At 32.7% G+C, this 18,724-nt stretch overlaps 3 protein-coding genes across 3 annotated transcripts; all 3 read right to left on the bottom strand.

The window, feature by feature from the left end:
• Positions 1-6,354: 6,354 nt before the first annotated feature.
• LOC108826045 (uncharacterized) lies at positions 6,355-7,254 on the bottom strand. Its single transcript, XM_018599418.2, has 2 exons — positions 6,889-7,254; positions 6,355-6,790 (listed from the first exon to the last, which is right to left on the bottom strand). The coding sequence occupies exons 1-2, from the start codon at positions 7,159-7,161 to the stop codon at positions 6,575-6,577; spliced, it is 489 nt and encodes a 162-aa protein (XP_018454920.2). The 5' UTR covers positions 7,162-7,254; the 3' UTR covers positions 6,355-6,574.
• A 6,940-nt stretch (positions 7,255-14,194) lies between these two features.
• Positions 14,195-15,017, bottom strand: LOC108824252 (uncharacterized). Its single transcript, XM_018597635.2, has 3 exons — positions 14,821-15,017; positions 14,723-14,746; positions 14,195-14,636 (listed from the first exon to the last, which is right to left on the bottom strand). The coding sequence occupies exons 1-3, from the start codon at positions 15,005-15,007 to the stop codon at positions 14,308-14,310; spliced, it is 540 nt and encodes a 179-aa protein (XP_018453137.1). The 5' UTR covers positions 15,008-15,017; the 3' UTR covers positions 14,195-14,307.
• Positions 15,018-15,219: 202 nt separating this feature from the next.
• Positions 15,220-17,399, bottom strand: LOC108824927 (pentatricopeptide repeat-containing protein At4g04370). The gene has a single exon (XM_018598289.2). It carries the CDS (start codon positions 17,293-17,295, stop codon positions 15,223-15,225), a length of 2,073 nt encoding a protein of 690 aa, XP_018453791.2. The 5' UTR covers positions 17,296-17,399; the 3' UTR covers positions 15,220-15,222.
• Positions 17,400-18,724: the final 1,325 nt, after the last annotated feature.

Raw genomic sequence — 18,724 nt, forward strand, 5'->3', positions numbered from 1 at the left:
TAGAAAAATCTACCTAAGATTATAATTTTAAATATATACATGCACATTCTTAAATATAATTCAAAATAAACAAAATTGTTTTTATCTTAATATTAATGTTCAGTTAAATTAAATTATATTAAAATATTTATAAGAAAAAAGAAAATTTATAATATTAATAAAAGAATAAATATAATTTATATTTATCTATTAAAAATATTTTAAAATTCTTTTACTGCACATGGTGCAGGAAAACACCTAGTATATATTAGCTAAAAGATAAAAAAGAATTTAAAACTAATAATAGTAAGAATGATCCAAAATCTTAAAATATATAAGTTAAATAAGATATAATTTATATATATTGTGTTTTAAACCGGAAGAACTTTTAATACCAAGTTCAAAATTAAAAAAAAACACATATTAATCAAGTAAAATTCTTCATTTATATAATCGAAAATATAATATTAAGTGATTTTAAAGATTTTTTATTAATAATGAATATAATGATTGAAATTTTTTTTAAAAATTATAATAAGTAAGAATTTTCAAATGAAAAAAATAAAATAAATTATGATATATAACTATTATATTTTTATTAGTAATGCATATATTAATAAATAATTACAAAATAATTTTGTCGGGATGGGCGGACGAAACACCTAGAAACCCATTAGATACAATATCTTTTTCTATTTGTATTTTTATGCTCCTAATGTTTTGGGACATCCCAACAAACTTAGAAAATCTTCTTTTCGAAGATCCAATGAATTCTCCAATTATGAGAAAACATCAGATAACGGTCTAACCTCATTTATATGTTTGGTTTTATAAAAGGTTGATTTTAGTGACAAATGCATATGTATTAATTAACATGATAGAGATAATATGATCATGTATATAATAAATAGTTATATATAATATGTACTATAACTAAAATATTATTTTAATAATTTTATGTTTATCTATTAGATTAGATAATTGAACGTAAATTAATATAATACAACTTTTGACCAAAAATAAATAAAACAATTCTAATATATATTATTTTGTTATCTGAAAATAATATTTTCAATCATAAAGATTAAAAAACTAAATTCAATATATATATATATATATATATTGTAATGAGAAACTTCATTATAGATACATATATCGCCAATTTAAAAATTTAAAAGTATAAACATAACTTATCATGTTAATTATTGAAATAATAATATATGTATTAATAAATATCTATAAGATTATTATGCCCGCATAAGCGGGCCAACCATCTAGTAAACCTTAAGAAACCAAAAAAAAATTTATAAGAACACAATAAAATCAAAGTTAACTAAAATAGATAATTATAAAACCAACATTGTTAATGAAATTAATAGTGATTATAGTCTTAAGATTTTTGTGTATTGTATATTGTTAGTATGTTTAATTTAAATAATAATAAAAATATATTTGTTTCTCATTTTGGTTTTAAATTCAGTTCGGTTCGGATCAATCTCGGTTCGGTTGATTCGGGTTGGAAAAATCTTAAACTGAACTATTTATAATAGACTTTGGTTCGATTTGATTCGGTTTCAGTTCGGTTGATTCAGTTTGACTCGATTCGATTTTTTTTTTGCTTCTTCCTAGTTTTTTTTTGACAACATAAAGAAAAACCCATCGTTATATGGACTATAATTATAAGTCCATATCAAAATATATTATGAGACTACAGATCTTTCAATTCTCCGGTATCTTCAAAATACTCGTGATAGAAAAAAAAGACAATACATATTTTATCTACAATAAATGTACAATAAATCTCTCATAAAATCAAAGAACACAATATAATAAAAAACGATTGTTTTTTTAACGCTGATTTAGTATGATATTACAATTATGACATGAAAAAGATTACATAGACGTTTCGACAATCGACAATACTACCTGATTTATGAGATCTACGTCTAACTGCATCATCTGAGTCGTCTTACGAAGATCCACTCCTGATCAGATTAATTTGCACCATGTTGTAGATCCCTTATAAATCTTTCTTCTGTAATCTGCATAATTGTTTAATAAACCATTCTCTCCGAAACTTAAAACATGGATTTTGTACAATCCGCAAGAAATTGCATAATCTGAAGTTCAAATCCCATATTTGAACGTATAAACTTTTAAACTTTAATTAGTAGGTTACAGTGCTTCAAAAAAACGATTGTTATACGGAAGATAATTATAAGTCCATATCAAAATATATTCTGAGACTACCAATTTTCTGTATACATGCCTAACTTTTTCTTTGACCGAGTTGGATCCCTGGATTAGTTCTTTAACTATTGCTTACTTTAAAAATTAGTATGCGGGATTTAATGTTGTAATTTTGTTTTTAAAATTTAAGTGTATGTACGCATTTTAATATGGATCACAACACGTTCCACGAGTAGTTCAATGCTATAAAGTAGTGTTACACTAAATAGATGTGAAATATCTTATTAGTTGAAATTACGTTTTACAAATCGAATTCACTAAAACCAAAAACAAGTAAAAATATTGTAAACGTGCAAATCAATTGAAATAGAAAATACATTTTTTAGGGAGTTGTGGAATGATCTCTGTCACCATAAAGACTCTCCTTTATTTCAGAATAAGGTATAGCTGTTAATGGGAGATTTTAATGAAATTTTGGATGGAGAAGAAAACTCAGGGTTTAGTGATGTGGGAAGACTACCAAGTAGAATGAGAGATTTCCAAAAAATGGTTCTTCACTGCAATCTGTCTGATATGGGATACAAGGTTCTTTTTTACTTAGTGCATTAAAAGAGAGGAGAGCCTAATCTGCAAGAAGTTGGACAGAGTGCTGTAAATTGATGTTGCTCAGCTTCGTTTTTGAAAGAAGCTGAAGAATCTAAAGCCATTTATCAGGAAGATGGGAAGTGAAAAGTTGGGCAATCTGTCGAAAAGAGAAAAAGAGGCTCATGAAATTCTTTGTAAAAGGGACAAGCAAACTTTATTGAATCCGAGTAGTAATATGATTCAAGAAGAGGCTGAGGCTTATGAGAGATGGATGCACATAGCTGGTCTGGAAGAAGATTTCCTAAAGCAGAGAGCGAAACTCTATTGGCTGGATGTTGGAGATCCAAATAACAAAACTTTTCACTGCTGTATCAAAACCCGCCAGGCTCAAAATACAATTCGTGGGATCAGAAATTCAAATGGTGTAATAGTGGCAACTCAGAAAGAGATAAAGATGGAGGCAGAAAGATTCTTTTCTGATTTTCTAAACCAGAGTCCATAGAGATATAAAGGTACCATGAAAGAAGCTCTTCAAGATCTTTTTGAGTTCAGATGTTCTATGGAGGATTGTAATTTTCTTGAGAGGGATGTTAATGAGGAAGAAGTTCGTAAGGTGCTCTTCACAATGCCAGCTTACAAATCCCCAGGGCAGATGGATTTGCATGTGAGTTCTTTAAAACTACTTGGAGCATTGTTGAACTGGATTTTGTTGTTGCTGTTCAGTCTGTGTTTTAGCTTGGGTTCTTGCCAAAAGGAGTAAATTCTACAATTCTAGCACTTATCCCTAAGAAGCTAGACTCGTTAGAGATGAGAGACTACAGTCCCATAGCCTGTTGTAATGTGATCTATAAGGTGGTATCAAAGATCCTAGCTAATCGGTTGAAAGGGATTTTGCCTAGACTTATAAACGAGAACCGGTCGGCATTTGTGAAGGATAGATTGTTGCTGGAAATATTCTCCTGGCTTCAGAGTTGGTAAAAGACTACCACAAAGACTCGGTTTCTCCAAGATGTTTGATGAAAATTGACATATCTAAAGCATTTTTCTCTGTTCAATGGCCCTTTGTGTTGATGAGTCTTGAGGCTCTTGGATTCCCGGGAAGATTTATTCACTGGGATACGGCTTTGCATCACTACCCCATCTTTCTCAGTTCAGGTAACGGTGATTTAGCTGGATTTCCAAAGTGCTAGAGGGTTGAGGCAGTGTTGTTCGCTCTCACCGTATTTATTTGTCATGTGCATGAATGTTCTCTCTCACAAGTTTGATAAAGCAGTGCAGGAGAGAAAGTTTAGATTTCACCCGGGGTGTAAAGCTCTATGTCCCACTCACATGTGCTTCGTAGATGATTTGATGGTATTTGTTGAGGGTTCTAAAGAGTCAGTTGAGGGTGTATTAGCTGTGTTTGATGAATTTGAAGTGTGGTCAGGTCTGAGTATAAGTCTGTAGAAATCAACAGTATATATGGCGGGAGTAACAGAGGTGGAAATGGGTAGAATTCGAGAAAAATTCCCTCTTGCAGAGGGTGAACTCCCCGTTCTATATTTAGGGCTTCCTCTCATGACTCAGGCGATGAGAAAGCAAGACTATCTTCCCTTAGTAGAGAAAATCAGAGGTAGAATAAGCTCTTGGAAAAGTAGGTTCTTATCCTATGCAGGAAGGCTCCAATTAATAATGTCAGTGCTGGTGAGTATTGTAAATTTTTGGACAGCTGCATTTCGTCTCCCTAGTAAATGTATGAAAGAAATTGAACAACTTTGCGCAGATTTTCTCTGGTTTGGACCAGAGTTAAAGACTATTGGAGTGAAGGTGGCTTGGATAGATATATGCAAAGAGAAGAATGAAGGGGGATTAGGGATTCGTCCTCTAAAGGAAGTAAATATGGTATATGGTCTAAAACTCATATGGCGGAAACTCTTGGGTGACTCTCTGTGGGGAAAATGGATTAAAAAGAATCTTCTTAAGCAGAAATGCTTCTGGGAAGTTAATAAAAGTATTCAGTCGGGTTCTTGGATATGGAGGAAGATGTTGAAGCTTAGAGAAGTAGCAAACAATTTCTACAAAAAAGAAGTGGGGAATGGTAGACATACTTCATTCTGGTATGATCGATGATCAGAACGAGGAGTGCTCTCTGAGATTTTGGGTGATCAAGGGATTATAGATATGGGAATTCGAAGATGAGCAACAATGGAGGAAGCAGTTCTAATTAATCGAAGAAGAAGAAGGCATCGTTCTGCAATATTGAATGATATAGAAGCTGAACTCAGAGTACTTAAAGAGCAGCACAGTGAGAACATGGGAGATACTAGTCTATGTAGAAGGGAAACAGGTTTCAAGCAGGTCTTCTTGACTCATGAGACATGAATGATCTTACGTGAGAAAAAGGCTCAATGTGCTTGGGAAAAGGGTGTTTGGTTCTCGCAAGCCACTCCAAAGTTTTCATTTATGGTTTGGCTAGCGACACTGAACAAAATGGCTACAATGGATAGAGTCTCAAGATGGAGTAATGGAGTTGATGCTGGTTGTGTGCTATGCAAGAGTGTTTTGGAATCGAGGAATCATATTTTCTTTGAATGCTTCTTTTCGTCTAAGGTATGGCAATATCTGGTCAAAGGAATATTGGGTAATGACTACACAAATGATTGGCACTGCATTCAGAGGTTGATAAATGATGGAAGAATGGAAAGGAAGAAGCTATTTTGTTTAAGGTATGTTTTTCAAGCAACTATTCATGCAATTTGGAGAGAAAGAGGCATGATGATAAATCTCTGCCTCTTCTTGCGTTGGGAAAGATGCTGGAGAAAGGGGTACCTAATAAGTTCAGTTTGCTGAGAGCAAAAGGAGGAAAGGGAATGAAAGATATTTTGCAGTTTTGGTTTAGCACAAGACCATAATCATTTCTTAGAAGTAGAAGTAGTGTAAGTTGTATAGAAATTTTCTTTAAAAAGGTGCGCTTGATGTAAAAAGATTTTTTTGATGAATAAAGTTTAACTGTTCATTCAAAAAAGAAATTGTAACTCTCATGATCTACGGCTATATGTATAAATTATAAAAAGTTTTTTTTTTCTTTCTGAAACTTAGTATACCTTATCATGAGTATAGTGAAGAATGCAGAAGATAGGTCAGAGAGAAACAGTGGAGCCATTGAGGAGGATCCAGAACACCACTTAAGGGGATGAGTATAGTATACATCGAAGAAATTCAGGTCTAGTCTCGTGGAGCTCTGAGATCTTGTGGAGAGGAGCAAAACACAGTGTGATAATTGGCTCAGTCCTTTCCCGAGATGGAAGGGAACTTAGGGAAGAGCTCGTCAGATCAAAATCTGCTCCAAAGGCAGATGAGAAATACGGGACAAAGTCGGCATGACTCGTCCGTCAGCTACCAGAGGGAGGTTCATTGGGAATTGTCCCTGAGAACCAGAACACAGCGGTATATAGTGCCATGTATCACTAGTTTAGATGTATCTCTATTTGATGATCTACGATATGTATCTATAACAAGTTTTTATACAAATTTCTTTTTTATTTAATATTCTTGTTTGATTGGTTAAATTATTTTCTATTAAATGTTAAATAATGTTTTTAAATTTGCGGTAAACAAATCTTAGCAAAATATTAATCGACTTTCATAGGAATCAAAAAACTCAAGGTGACCAAACAATACCAAAAATAGTAGAAAGAAAGAAAGCTCAAACGAAAAAAAAAAAGCTCTTGTGAACGAGCGGAAGAATACTAAAAGGAAACTGCCAAGGATTGTGACCAAAGCAATTCATGGCACTTATATTTGCACTGACTTCCGCTTCGTACAAAAGTTGGAGACACGATCAGTTCGAAGTCAGAGGTTTCTTCGCCTTCCGTTTACGTCGTGGCTTTCCACTACTCGCTGGGGGTGGTGACGACGTCCCATCTTGTGAGCTTACGCTACACGGAGAAACATCATCCTTCGTAACCTCACCAGCATCAAGACCATCAGAGATCTTGCACTCCTCGATATCCTCCTTGAGGGTCACGTCTTTCTCCTCGGCTACCTCCTTACGTTCCTACAAAAGAGAAAAAAAATAATTAAAAGGTTTAGATCTTTATCATGAATGGTACAAAAGCGGCCAATATAAGCCCTAAAAAGAATATAAGCCACTACCTTTTTCTTTTTGTTTTTCTTAGCGGGGAGGCTGATCTCTTCTGAACCAGCCGCGGAAGGAGGAGGAGAAGGAGGAAGACGGAGCTTTTCGAGTTCTTCGATAAGGGCGATGACGATTGGCTTCGAGCGGATGGCTTCTTTTTGCTCCTTGTTTAGCGTTTTTCCCTGAGAAACCGACTCTTCCATCTCGGTAATACGGTTGTACTTCTTGCGGTGAGCGCGGAGACGCTTGCTAATGAGAGCCATGACTTGTTGTCCTTCTGTGACGGCCATGTTGTCAATGAGCGATGTGAACGACGGCTGAGGAGAAGAAAGATATAGAGGTTGGTTATAGGTTTAGGGATATGAAATAGGATGCGTTTTGATTGAAACAACATATGCGTATATATAGTAGAGACCTTAGGTCTCGATACTATATTTCGGAACATTCTAGATCTTTGTATTGATAGATACAAATCTCCATATTTTTAGTTATTAACAAATATTTTGTATATTTTGGATTAAGCTTAGATATTTCTTCAGGTATTTCCATATATCACAATTGCATCTTACTAGGACTAGGATAACTTTGGGCCCAAGCGTCCCCAATAGCTTTGTGACCAAGCTTCTTCAATAGCGTTGGGATCAAGCTTCTCTCTCTAATAGCTTTTGGATAGTCTCTTGTACTATAACCATTGCATCTCCTCATTCAATTTTGGCACATCTTCTTTTCCATAACTATAGTCGTTTATCATGAAAAAAAGAAAAAAATTAATTAATTAAATGAGTTATTCTTCTATATATTTTTGAAATATAATTTTTTTGTTAAGGATCGAAGAATAAATATTTTATTAATGTTAATTCTATTATACCTTTCATTGTATAATGTATTACATAATTAAAAAAATACACACATAAAAATAAACATTTTCATTTTTGGTTAATATATAGAATTCTTAAAAAATCTTTTTAATAGGTTTTTGTCAACCTCTGTTTGTTCAAAGTTTATAGTTGAAATACACTGGAATGTTACGACTTCATTCCCTTCATCAGCAAACCTAAGAAAACTAGTTAGTTCTGTACTAGTTATGTGATTATTTGTCGAAAAGAGTTAATCTATATAGAACATTAAGACTGTAAGTTTCAAAACAATAAATGAATTTATCGGAGTGGTGACAAATATGAGCGCAAATGTGAATTGCAAGATGTTGTACATGTTGTGTCATTCCTCTATCGTCAAGAATTTGATATTCTTTAAGAGAAAAGATTGCAACCAATGCCATTACAGTTTTTTCAAAAAAAAAAAAAAATTCAGAAAAAAAAACCAATGCCATTACAGTAGTAACAATATTGGCAGCATGCCTAATGAAACAGATAATATTCAACCAAAACATTTTTCTCTTCTTGAAGCTATGATTTATAAGTATATTTAGAAATATATTTTTTTCTAAAAAGAAATGAAGTATCGATGCTTTTTCTTTTTTTTTTACAAGGGACGGCTATTCTATTAATTAAACTTGAGGTGCTTTGAGTAACAATACCGGAATAGAACAACCAACAAAATAAAGTTCTCTATTGAAAGACTTTCGCAGTCATAAGTAAAGAATTTGAAATTTTATTTTACTTTTATTTATTTATTTAAATAAAAGTAACTTTTGAAAATAAAATAGGTTACTTTACCATTTTAATATAATTTGATTGTATTTATTTGATATAGCATTTCTAATTTAATTTAATATAGACTATGACTATAAATTTTATAAATATAGCATATAATTTTATCTTTAATTAACATTAACTTAAAATAATATTATATTAATAATCACAAATTTAATTAATACATTATTTTATAAAAATATTTCATCTTTTTCTAAGATCTTGTTAGATTTTTTCTCAACAGATTTTGTTACAGTTAAAAAAAGAAAATTTGTTAAATTAATCTATTATTAATATATTTATCTATTATTAAGCTAATTTATAGAATAAAATAAATTTGATTGATTAATGTAAATAATTAATATGTCATTTTCAAATATGTCAGATAATCAAATATGTCATATTACATAACTAATGAAATGGTCTTACATGACTTTTGTATTGTAGATTTTTTGTACTTTTTTAATAGAGAACAATGTTATCTTTATAGTCTTTGTATTGAATAGCTACCCTTAAATATCATATCACAATTTACTATATAACCGAACAATAGAAAAGGAGAAATGAAATCTCCTATATACTAAAACACAAGTTATCTTACAAATAATATTCTGACACTTGGTTGAATTTTCAAAAAAAATATCGGTTGAATTTTTTTTTCATCCCCTATTTTTCTGCAATTTAAACCACATATTCCTATTTTCTCACAATTTTTATCCCACGTTTTTTATCTACTTTCCATTATCAAATTGCTTTTTGTTAAACTGCTTTCTTTTATATAATTTGAAGTCATCTTCAAGCTCCACCATTCCATATTACTCTTAATTTTTCTCTATATTCTCACAGTTCCAAATATTGTGATTATCATTATATTTTAATGCACTAGGTGTTTTCCTGCACCATGTGCAGTAAAGAATTTTTAAATCTAAATTATATTTATTTTTTTAATTAAATATTATAGATTTTACTATTTTCTTACAAATATTTAATATAGATTTGATATATATTAAATTAATTTGTATAAAACTAATAAAAATGATATAAAATTGTATAATTATCAAAAATTAGTCTAAACAATATTTATAAAATTTGTAGATAAAATTATAGATATATAAAAAACTAATGATCTTACGATTAGATATTTAATTTTTTTAAATTGTAATTTTTTTTTGAAAACTTTAGTAATACAAATTGTATAATTATACAAAAATAATAATATTTCGAAATTTGAAATGTTATATATGAATATATTTATTTTATAGATGATGTATGAGCTATTACCATATTTTTAAAAAATTACCTTAAAGAAAATCAGTATTAAATGTAATATATGAATTATTATCATATTCTAATAAGTTTGCCAAAAATATAAATCAAAATTAAATGAAATTATCCATGTCATATTTTTCGAAAGCCATGTCATCAATTTCAGTAACCATGTCATATTTGTTTTGTGAAATTGATTATAAAGAAGACATGTGGCAAAATCACTTCGCAAATATAGTCTAGGGGATTTCCTTTGTGTTCTCATTCTCATAGTTTCACTTCACCATACCAGGCCTACATTTTCCGAGTCGAGAGCCTAAAAAGCATACTCTGGTATTTCTCAACTTGTTTTCTCTATAAATTGTTTTGCACATCTGTTTTATGACTTATCTTTAGGAAAATTCTGTTACGTATCTAATCTATTAAAACAGAGTCCTATTTGAATTCTACCGTGGCATAGTTTATTTTGTACCACACTATTGAAAATATGCTATCAATATTGTAGATCCTAAAATCAACATTAAGTATTTGATAGTGTTTGAGATGTAAAACTTGGGAAGAAAAAAGATGTGGGTAACAATATCCTTAGAACACAACGATTTAATCAGATTCTGATTAACGAAAATGGACTTTTATTGATGAATGAGATTGAATACAATAAATAAATGAGATCGAGAACTACAATTGAGATCGAATAAAAGAAATGGTTTCGCTGCAAGCTATGCTTAAGATCGATGTAGATAGTAGCTCTCTCTCTCTCTCTCTCTCTCTCTCTCTCTCTCTCTCTCTCTCTCTCTCTCTCTCTCTCTCTCTCTCTCTCTCTCTCTCTCTCTCTCTCTCTCTCTCTCTAGGGTCTTTTCCGTGTTTTTACTCTTTGCTTGGACTCCTTTTTATAACAATTTGACTGCACAAATTCTTTCAACGGTCCGCTCGATCTCCGATACTTCCTTGACCGAGCTCGAAAATTCTGACCGAGTCCGACTCAAAGGCTTTTCGTCTTCTGGGCTTTAGTCGGCATATTTCAATTCCGGTCAATCTCGAACTTGACCAAAATTGGGTCCAACAAATATGAATGACCTATCTGAAAACACTATTTGAAAGTTCAGTTTCTGTTATTAAATATAGTGGCCGGTTTAGTTTATTTTTCAATAGTAGAACTATATGGTTGCTTTGTTTGCAAAAAAATGATCAGATTATTTTATATAGACCATATTCATAAATTATTCGGTGATGTTATTGATTTTGTTTTATTTATCTTGTGCAATTTTGAATGTGCAATAAGTATTGTACCAATTTACGCCATTCACATAAATAACAGATGAATGATTGAAAAATATATTTCATGTGAATATTTTTGTTTTCAGTGTGGTTATTATCAGATGTAATTGTAGTTTTGACTGTCAATCGTATAAGATGATATATGATAGATGAAGAATTGCAAATAAAAGTTTAACACTGAAATATTCATTGTAAATAATTCAAGAGTTTTAGGGTAGAAAATTCTATATCGCCAATAGACAAAATAAGGAACCTCAGAAAACCATAGATAACAAAGAAAAAAAAACAGATTTAAAATGATAAAAAAACACAGTGCATTACCATTTTCGGTTTAATAGTTTAAATGAAACTGACATTTTATAAATTACACTTAATATAGGTTGTTCAGTCAAAGATACAAATAATTCGATTATGTGTGACCTAAACCTAAAATACAAGTAAGTCATAAGAAAATCAATATATAAGTTAATAGATAATTAAACTAGTGCATGTAAACTATAAAATTATTGTATTTGTAAATATTATATAAAACTATTACTAATATGATAAATGTTAAAATTATATACCACTCATAGTATAAATCAAAAATTTATATGTATTAACATGAAAATAATCACCTGCACAAAGTTTTAGCTATAGTACAAATTGAATATTTATTTTAACGTGTCATATATTCACATACTTTCAGTCATTTAAAATATCAGTTTACCATACATTTTTTTCTATTGAATCCTCCAAAACTGAATTAAGAATGGATAAAAGAAATCAGAGTTAAGGTTGTAGGCTTCGATGAAAAGAAAATAAAATTTGTCGGCAAAAAAAAAGAAACATTGTATTTTAATCAACACAGACTATATCCCCTATATATTGATTTGAACATTGCAACATTTTTTGTACCCACGTGTCGTAACGAGAATGATTCTTATAATTCTTAGAAAAAATAGATTGATTCGTCTAAATATATAATATACTTTTTGTTAAAATAATTAACTGATTATTAATGTATAAAATAATATTTTAAATTCTTTTCTTAAATACTATGAAATTACCTAATATGATTAATATATATATGACAATTAATGATTATGAATAATAAAAATTTGATAACAATTTTTGTATCTTCCCTCATTTTTGTTTAATTTTATATTATTAAAATAAATTAAATAGTCAGATCAAACATATAATAAAAATTAGATTTTTCCTATAAATTGTTAAAAATGTTAAAAATACTATTTTAAAAATTTTGTGACCAATGAATGAATTCTTTTTTGTTATAATGAGATACAAATGATCATGCAAGTTCTAGAAAACTTTTATGCAAATTTATGTGATTATTCTAATCTCATATATATTAATTAAAAAATATTTTATTATTTTAACAAGTGTAAGATCCATGGATAGCACATGAAATTTTCTTTACTAACCGTAAACTCATTTCTCTTCGTCACAACATTGACAAAAAAAATAATTTGGAATTTGAGAATCTGAAATAGTAACGATTTTTTAATCGAGTCCATTATTTTCTTAAATTGGCCTAGAATAATTTTTAATGATTAAGTAAATGGATCACGAACATAGTAGAATGTGTTTTGATTTAAAATTGTTGCATACCCAAAATAAATATGATCTATCATCGCTTTCATTTAAAATTTTGTTATAATATAGGGTTGGAAAAAATCTGAATCTAAAAAACCGAACCAAATTCAATCTGAAAAGTAGTACTCAACTTTAACCAAAATTGGTTAGATATCCGAATGAATTTTAAATTTTAGTGTTTAGAGAACCGGAACCGAATCCAATCCGAACCGAAATATTTTGAGTGTCCAAGTATATTCGAACCAGATTTATATATTTAAATATATTAATTATTTTTAAATTTAATATGTAAAAGAATATACAAAATATATAAGTTATTTTAAGTTGTCCAAAATACTTGAAAATATTAAAAAAATAAAGTACATGTTTAAAATAGGTAAACGATACTCAAAATATCCAAAATACTTAAAATGTTTATTGATTTTTATCCAAATATTTAAGCTAAACTAATTTTGATGTTAAATTTATGTACTTGGCATAAACTATTCAAATTTGTATGTTATATATTATTTTTATTTTTAGAAATTAAAAATATATATGAGATTTAGTGTAAAAGTAAATAAATGGGTTATTAGAATCTAAACCGAATTCGCAAAGATCCGAAGCAAACTGAATCCGCAAAGAACGGATCTGAACTGAACCAAACCGAACCAAATGATATCTGAATGTCCATTTTTAATCAAGTGTAAGAAAATATAGATAGAAAATGAATATTATTTATAATTTATTTAAATACACTATAGTTAAAAACTTATTGGGGTAAGGTGCGGGTTATCGTGTAGTTATGTTAAGAAAATGGGTGAAACTATATGGGGAAGAAGCTAGGATCACGACCGAGCAATGCGAGGCTAATCTCATAAAAGATCTAGCAGACAAATGTTGGGGGAAAGAGAAGGTTGGTACTGTAACCAGTTTGCATTGGCGCAGAAAACGACGTGATCTCTAGTGAGGATCATGTATGTAACGCCTCGACCCACCCACGGCTAATGGGTCACCCACGCCTGCTCTCTCGGTCCGTGGGCCCCATTCCATCTGACGGTCGGTCATTAATTTTCCAAGATTCGAAATCATCGTTTACTATCCTTGCAATCACCACCCGACCTTTTCCCGTGCTTTGGCCTCACTCGCACGCTATCGCGAATCACTTCCCGATAGGTCATCAATCCTTCCACTACTTAAGGTCAAGCACGCTTAACTTTAGAGTTCTTTTAGGATGTGCTCCGGAAAAGGTAAGTCAACTTTGGTGATATAGATAGCCAAATCAATTCTCTTAAGCCTTTTCACATATCACAATTCGGGATGTTACAATGTATTTTTATGATCGCCTTCAATGCTTATGCTTTGACCTTCACTATATCATAGTTTAAAATGTATCAGTTCGGCATGGGCCGTCTCTTGAGCTCGACATAGGCCCTAGACCTTCGTAGACTCATTATCTTCTTATGGACCCAAAGAATGCTGGATGAACTTGGTATAGAAGTGGGATGAAATCCGCCACCAACACTAATCTCAACGTGGCTAAAACGTAGAGAGCTACGAAAGAAACAATTTCAGAAACTGTCAAATGGACAACATGTGCTAATTCAAAGTCTCTGTCGAAGAGTTTCAGGTATATAGAAACAATTAAAAAGATGTCTTTGATTATTAGATAATAACATCAGAGGAAACAACGTTAGGTCCTTCTTTCCATCCGTTTTGCCGAGCTCGAAGCTCCCACATGTAAGACAGTCTTGTCTGCTCGTCTAGTGTCGCCTCTGATTTCTCTCTTGCTTGCTCGCAAGTCTCCATCCCCATGCTGCACTTATCAGCCTCTTTCTGATACTGAGACGCCGCTTTCTTAGCATCTAACAGCAACCTGTCTGCACGCCATTCGTCTTCTTGCGCTTGTGCTTCTCTTAGCTTCAGCTCTTCAGCCACCATTTCTGTGAAACTACTCTCGTTCTCTTCACTCCCTTCCTCGCGTCTCATACAATCTTGGCATTGAAATAAAACAAAACCAACATAAGTTTTAGAGGTCTAACCAGCTCTATATGAAAGGTATTTGCCAAAAAACCCTCACCCAAGAAGCTATGATTGCTCAGTCCTGCAGAAGAAACATCAAACACATCAATAATCTATTTTTTATCACCTGCAAAAGAAGACGAGAAGGATGATTACCTTCAGGGATGTAGAGGAGAGGCTGAGAAGAACAGTCACAAACACAAGGAGGACAAGAGGAGTGAAGAGACTCTGCAAGAGTCTCGTTAAGATGCCAATACAGAGACGGTCCTACTATGTAAGCAACCATGCACAGTGCCATCACTCCTGTAACCACCTTAGCCGTCTTCTTCTGCCTTCTGGGCATCTCTCTCTGTTTCTATCTCTCTGCAAATCAAATATTTCTTCCCTTTGGTTTGAATCTGAGAATAGTCTCCAGTAACTGATCTCCTTGAAATCTCCCCCAACTATTGGATCCTTCCTAACTTTTCGTATTGTCTGATACTATTTTTAGCAATTATAAACTTCTATATGTATTAAATGGAATGATAAAGCATGACCATTAAGTTATGTACAGTTGCGTTATTTGATTTGCTTCATTTCCTTGCTAAGAAGTTTCAACACAGACGCTGTCTCATCTGAATGTGAAGTATGATTCATGAAGAACGTTGTGGTTCTCCCATTCATCTCGATTTTGCTCCATCCCGGGAGCTTTTTCAAGCCGAGAGACTTCATCTGCTTCCACGACTCACTCACGTCCTCCCATCTCTTCATGGTGGCAAAAGAATGTGCAAGCCTGACATAGTGTCCAGCGTCTACTGGCTTCAACTCAATCATATCCCGACAAACTACAACTTCGACCTCTGTTTCTCCATTTGCACGACAAGCATCAAGTATTATACCCAAGACATCGATCGATGGTTTTGTAAACTTGTCTTTGTAGAACTTGAACGCCTCTTCTACTCTTTTAGCTCTACATAGAAGATCAACCACGCAAGCAAGGTGTTCGTGATTCGGTTCAACACCAAAGTCTCGTACCATTGAACTGAATATCTCCAAGCCATGCTGAACCATTCCATTATGGCTGCAGGATGAGAGAACCGCTAGGAAAATCAAATGATTCGGCTCCATTCCAGATCGAAGAAACTCTGAGTAAACTTCCAAAGCAGTCTCCCCTTTACCATGAAAACCATACCCTGCAATGAGTGCGCCCCAAGAAACACAATCTTTCCGCGAGATCGAATCAAAACACCTCTTTGCAACTTCTAAGCAGCCACATTTCAAATACATATCAAGTAGAGCGGTATCAACCAATGTACAGGTCCTGATAAAGCTTCGGATTACAACACAATGGATCAGTCTCCCTACCCGGAGAGCTCCGGCAGATGAACAGGCTTGGAGAAGGGAAACAGCCGTCAACGAATCAACTCTATGCGCGGTTTTGAACTTCATTTCTTTAAACAGAAACAAGGCATTGCCCAAATCTCCGTTTTGGGCATGTCCAGAGATAATCGCATTCCAAGAAACTAAGTCTCGTTCATTCATCTGTTCAAAAAGAGCTAAGCTTTTGTCCAAACGATCGCACTTGGCATACATTGTGATAAGCGAGTTCAACGCAAGCGTGTCTAATTTATATCCTTGTCTGAGTGCATAACCATGGACTGAAGCGCCAAGATCAAGAGAACCCAATTGAGCACAAGCTGCTACAACACTAGCTATTGCTTCACTCGATAACCCTGTTCCTGAATGTAACATTTCACCAAAAACATTCATAGCCTTTTCGGCTTTACCCAATCGCACAAGCCCTGATATCATAACCGTCCAGCAAACAACATCCTTTTCAGGAATCATACCGAGAACTCGAAACGAAGCTTCCTCCTCCCCACACTTTAGGTACATTGTCATCAACGCCGTCCTGAGATGCATGTCTACATCGAATCCAGTCTTCACGATTTGGCAGTGTAACATTCTCCCTAAGTAAAGATCACACATTGTTCCACTAACGGAAAGTGAGGCTCCAAACGTCTGATGATCAGGTCTTAAACCAACATCTCTCATTCTGTACAAAATCTTCAAGATTTCAGACATTCCACCAACAAAAGCAAATCCTGAAACCATTGTGTTCCATGAAACCATGTCTCGTCTCTCCATCTGGTCAAACAAAACCTTAGCATCTCCCACACAATCGCACTTACAGTACAGATTCAACATAGAGTTTGTCACAGTTACATCACAATCAAACCCATGAACTATAGCAAACGCATGTAAACACTGCAACTCCGTAATCTCCTTTACACCACTCAGCATTTCCAGCAAGGTAACCGGACCCGGTTTAATCCCATGACATCTCATCTCGTTAACCAAAGAGAACGCTTCTCCAACAAACCCGGCGCGTGAGTAACACCCGATCATCGCGGTCCAGTGCACCACATCTCTCTCATGCATTTCATCGAACACCTTCCGTGCATGAACTAAAAGTCCAAACTTTGCGTATAGATTGACGAGAGAAGACGAGGTGTATGAATCTGAAGAGAACCCATTGACGAGAACTTGCTGGTGAAGCGATAGACCGAAGGAGAGGAGGTGAAGGGAAGCGCAGGCTTTGAGGAGACTAGGGAAAGTGAAGGCGTCTGGGAGGAATCTGTTGGCGAGCATGGAGGAGAATGTGGAGAGGACTTGGTGGTGGGCTCCATGAGACGAGAGATGGCTGATGAGAGAGTTGAAGGTCTTGGTGGAGTTGAGCAAAGAAGATGGTTTGATGATCATGATTTGAATCTTTACAGTTGACAAACGGTGCTTTTATTATTGGGTTTGTTGTATTTTAATGGGCTTTTTGTAAGAAGTGGGCCTTCTTGCAAAACTTTAGGGAATTTTTCTTTGAAGGAATCATTTTTGCCATCATTTGAATTGTCAATTTGTTATGCTAAACTGTGATAGTGAGTATTCACAACAAACAAGTATATCTCTATCTTTTGTAAAAAAAACAAATAGGTTTCTCTTGCCTATTTTTATTTATGCTATACAAAATAAAACCATGACATACGGTCTTTGATTGGTACACTTTTGTATAAACTTATTAATGAAAAGAAAATAAGAGATTATTTTGTCAAAACTAAATCAAAAAAGTTTTCGCTTGAAAAACTTACTTTCTTTTATTTATTGGAGTTTTTCTGTCGACTATATTTCTGTTACAGGAGTTCGAGAAATTTCTAACTTGGATAAACAGAAAAGACTTTAATTTAACATGAGAAGTACGTAGAGTACAAAGGTTAATTGCAAAAAACAGTATGCACTAGTTGTAATAAACTTTTTTGAATCAATTTAACATTCATTCAAAAAAAAATAGAAAAGACTTTTTCATTTACAAAACAGAGATATTTAGTTATTTATTTTTAGCAAAAAAAAAATAACAAATTTAAAAAACAGAGAAAAATCTAAATAAATGCCTAATATGGACAGATTCGATCCCACGTGAAAGGAGTGCGATGCTGATGCCCCTCTCTTCTGATTCATGTTGGAGTGAAATGATAGGATATGTTATCTTTTTTGTGAATCACACGAGCGAAGTAAGCTGGAGAATGAATATATATTTCTTTTTGAAAGAATAGTAAATTTATTCTTTCTTTGGGACCCAAAAAAACAGATTTCAAAAACTATGAACTATTGCTAAAATCGTTTGTTATGATTCCTAATTTTCCTTATCGCGGTTGATCGATTTCGGACCAGTTTTTTTCATTTGTTGAATTATATTATAGCAGGTGAGAGAGGTATTCATGATTTCTCTTATTGTCAGGGTCAGTTCTGGAATTTTGGGAACTATAAATAAGTAAAGAGAAAATTCAATATTTTGAGAACATCAATTTTTTATTTTTATAAATTTAAAAGTTTATATCCACATTAATTTTTTTTCAAAAATTTTAGGGATACGAAACAAATGTTTCATTAGGCTTGGTCAAGAGGTGGCTCTACTTATTGCATTCACGTCAAATAGAATGCTTAGTAGCTTGGAAAACGTAAAGTAAGAGAAAGAGATGAATCTTGCTGAGATTTTGATCCATCAGGAGTCGAAGGATTTCACTCATTT

This window comes from Raphanus sativus, chromosome 9 (assembly GCF_000801105.2).
Source record: "Raphanus sativus cultivar WK10039 chromosome 9, ASM80110v3, whole genome shotgun sequence".
Taxonomy (NCBI): domain Eukaryota; kingdom Viridiplantae; phylum Streptophyta; class Magnoliopsida; order Brassicales; family Brassicaceae; genus Raphanus; species Raphanus sativus.

Excerpts from the sequence above, each read along its gene's own strand:
- LOC108824927 (XM_018598289.2), bottom strand. The coding sequence starts at position 17,295 with ATGCTCGCCAACAGATTCCTCCCAGACGCCTTCACTTTCCCTAGTCTC.
- LOC108824252 (XM_018597635.2), bottom strand. The coding sequence starts at position 15,007 with ATGCCCAGAAGGCAGAAGAAGACGGCTAAGGTGGTTACAGGAGTGATG. Across the intron at positions 14,747-14,820 it reads TCTCCTCTACATCCCTGAAG|GACTGAGCAATCATAGCTTC; the intron begins GTAATCATCCTT and ends TTTCTTCTGCAG. Across the intron at positions 14,637-14,722 it reads GAGCAATCATAGCTTCTTGG|ATTGTATGAGACGCGAGGAA; the intron begins GTGAGGGTTTTT and ends TTCAATGCCAAG.
- LOC108826045 (XM_018599418.2), bottom strand. The coding sequence starts at position 7,161 with ATGGCCGTCACAGAAGGACAACAAGTCATGGCTCTCATTAGCAAGCGT. Across the intron at positions 6,791-6,888 it reads AGAAAAACAAAAAGAAAAAG|GAACGTAAGGAGGTAGCCGA; the intron begins GTAGTGGCTTAT and ends TCTCTTTTGTAG.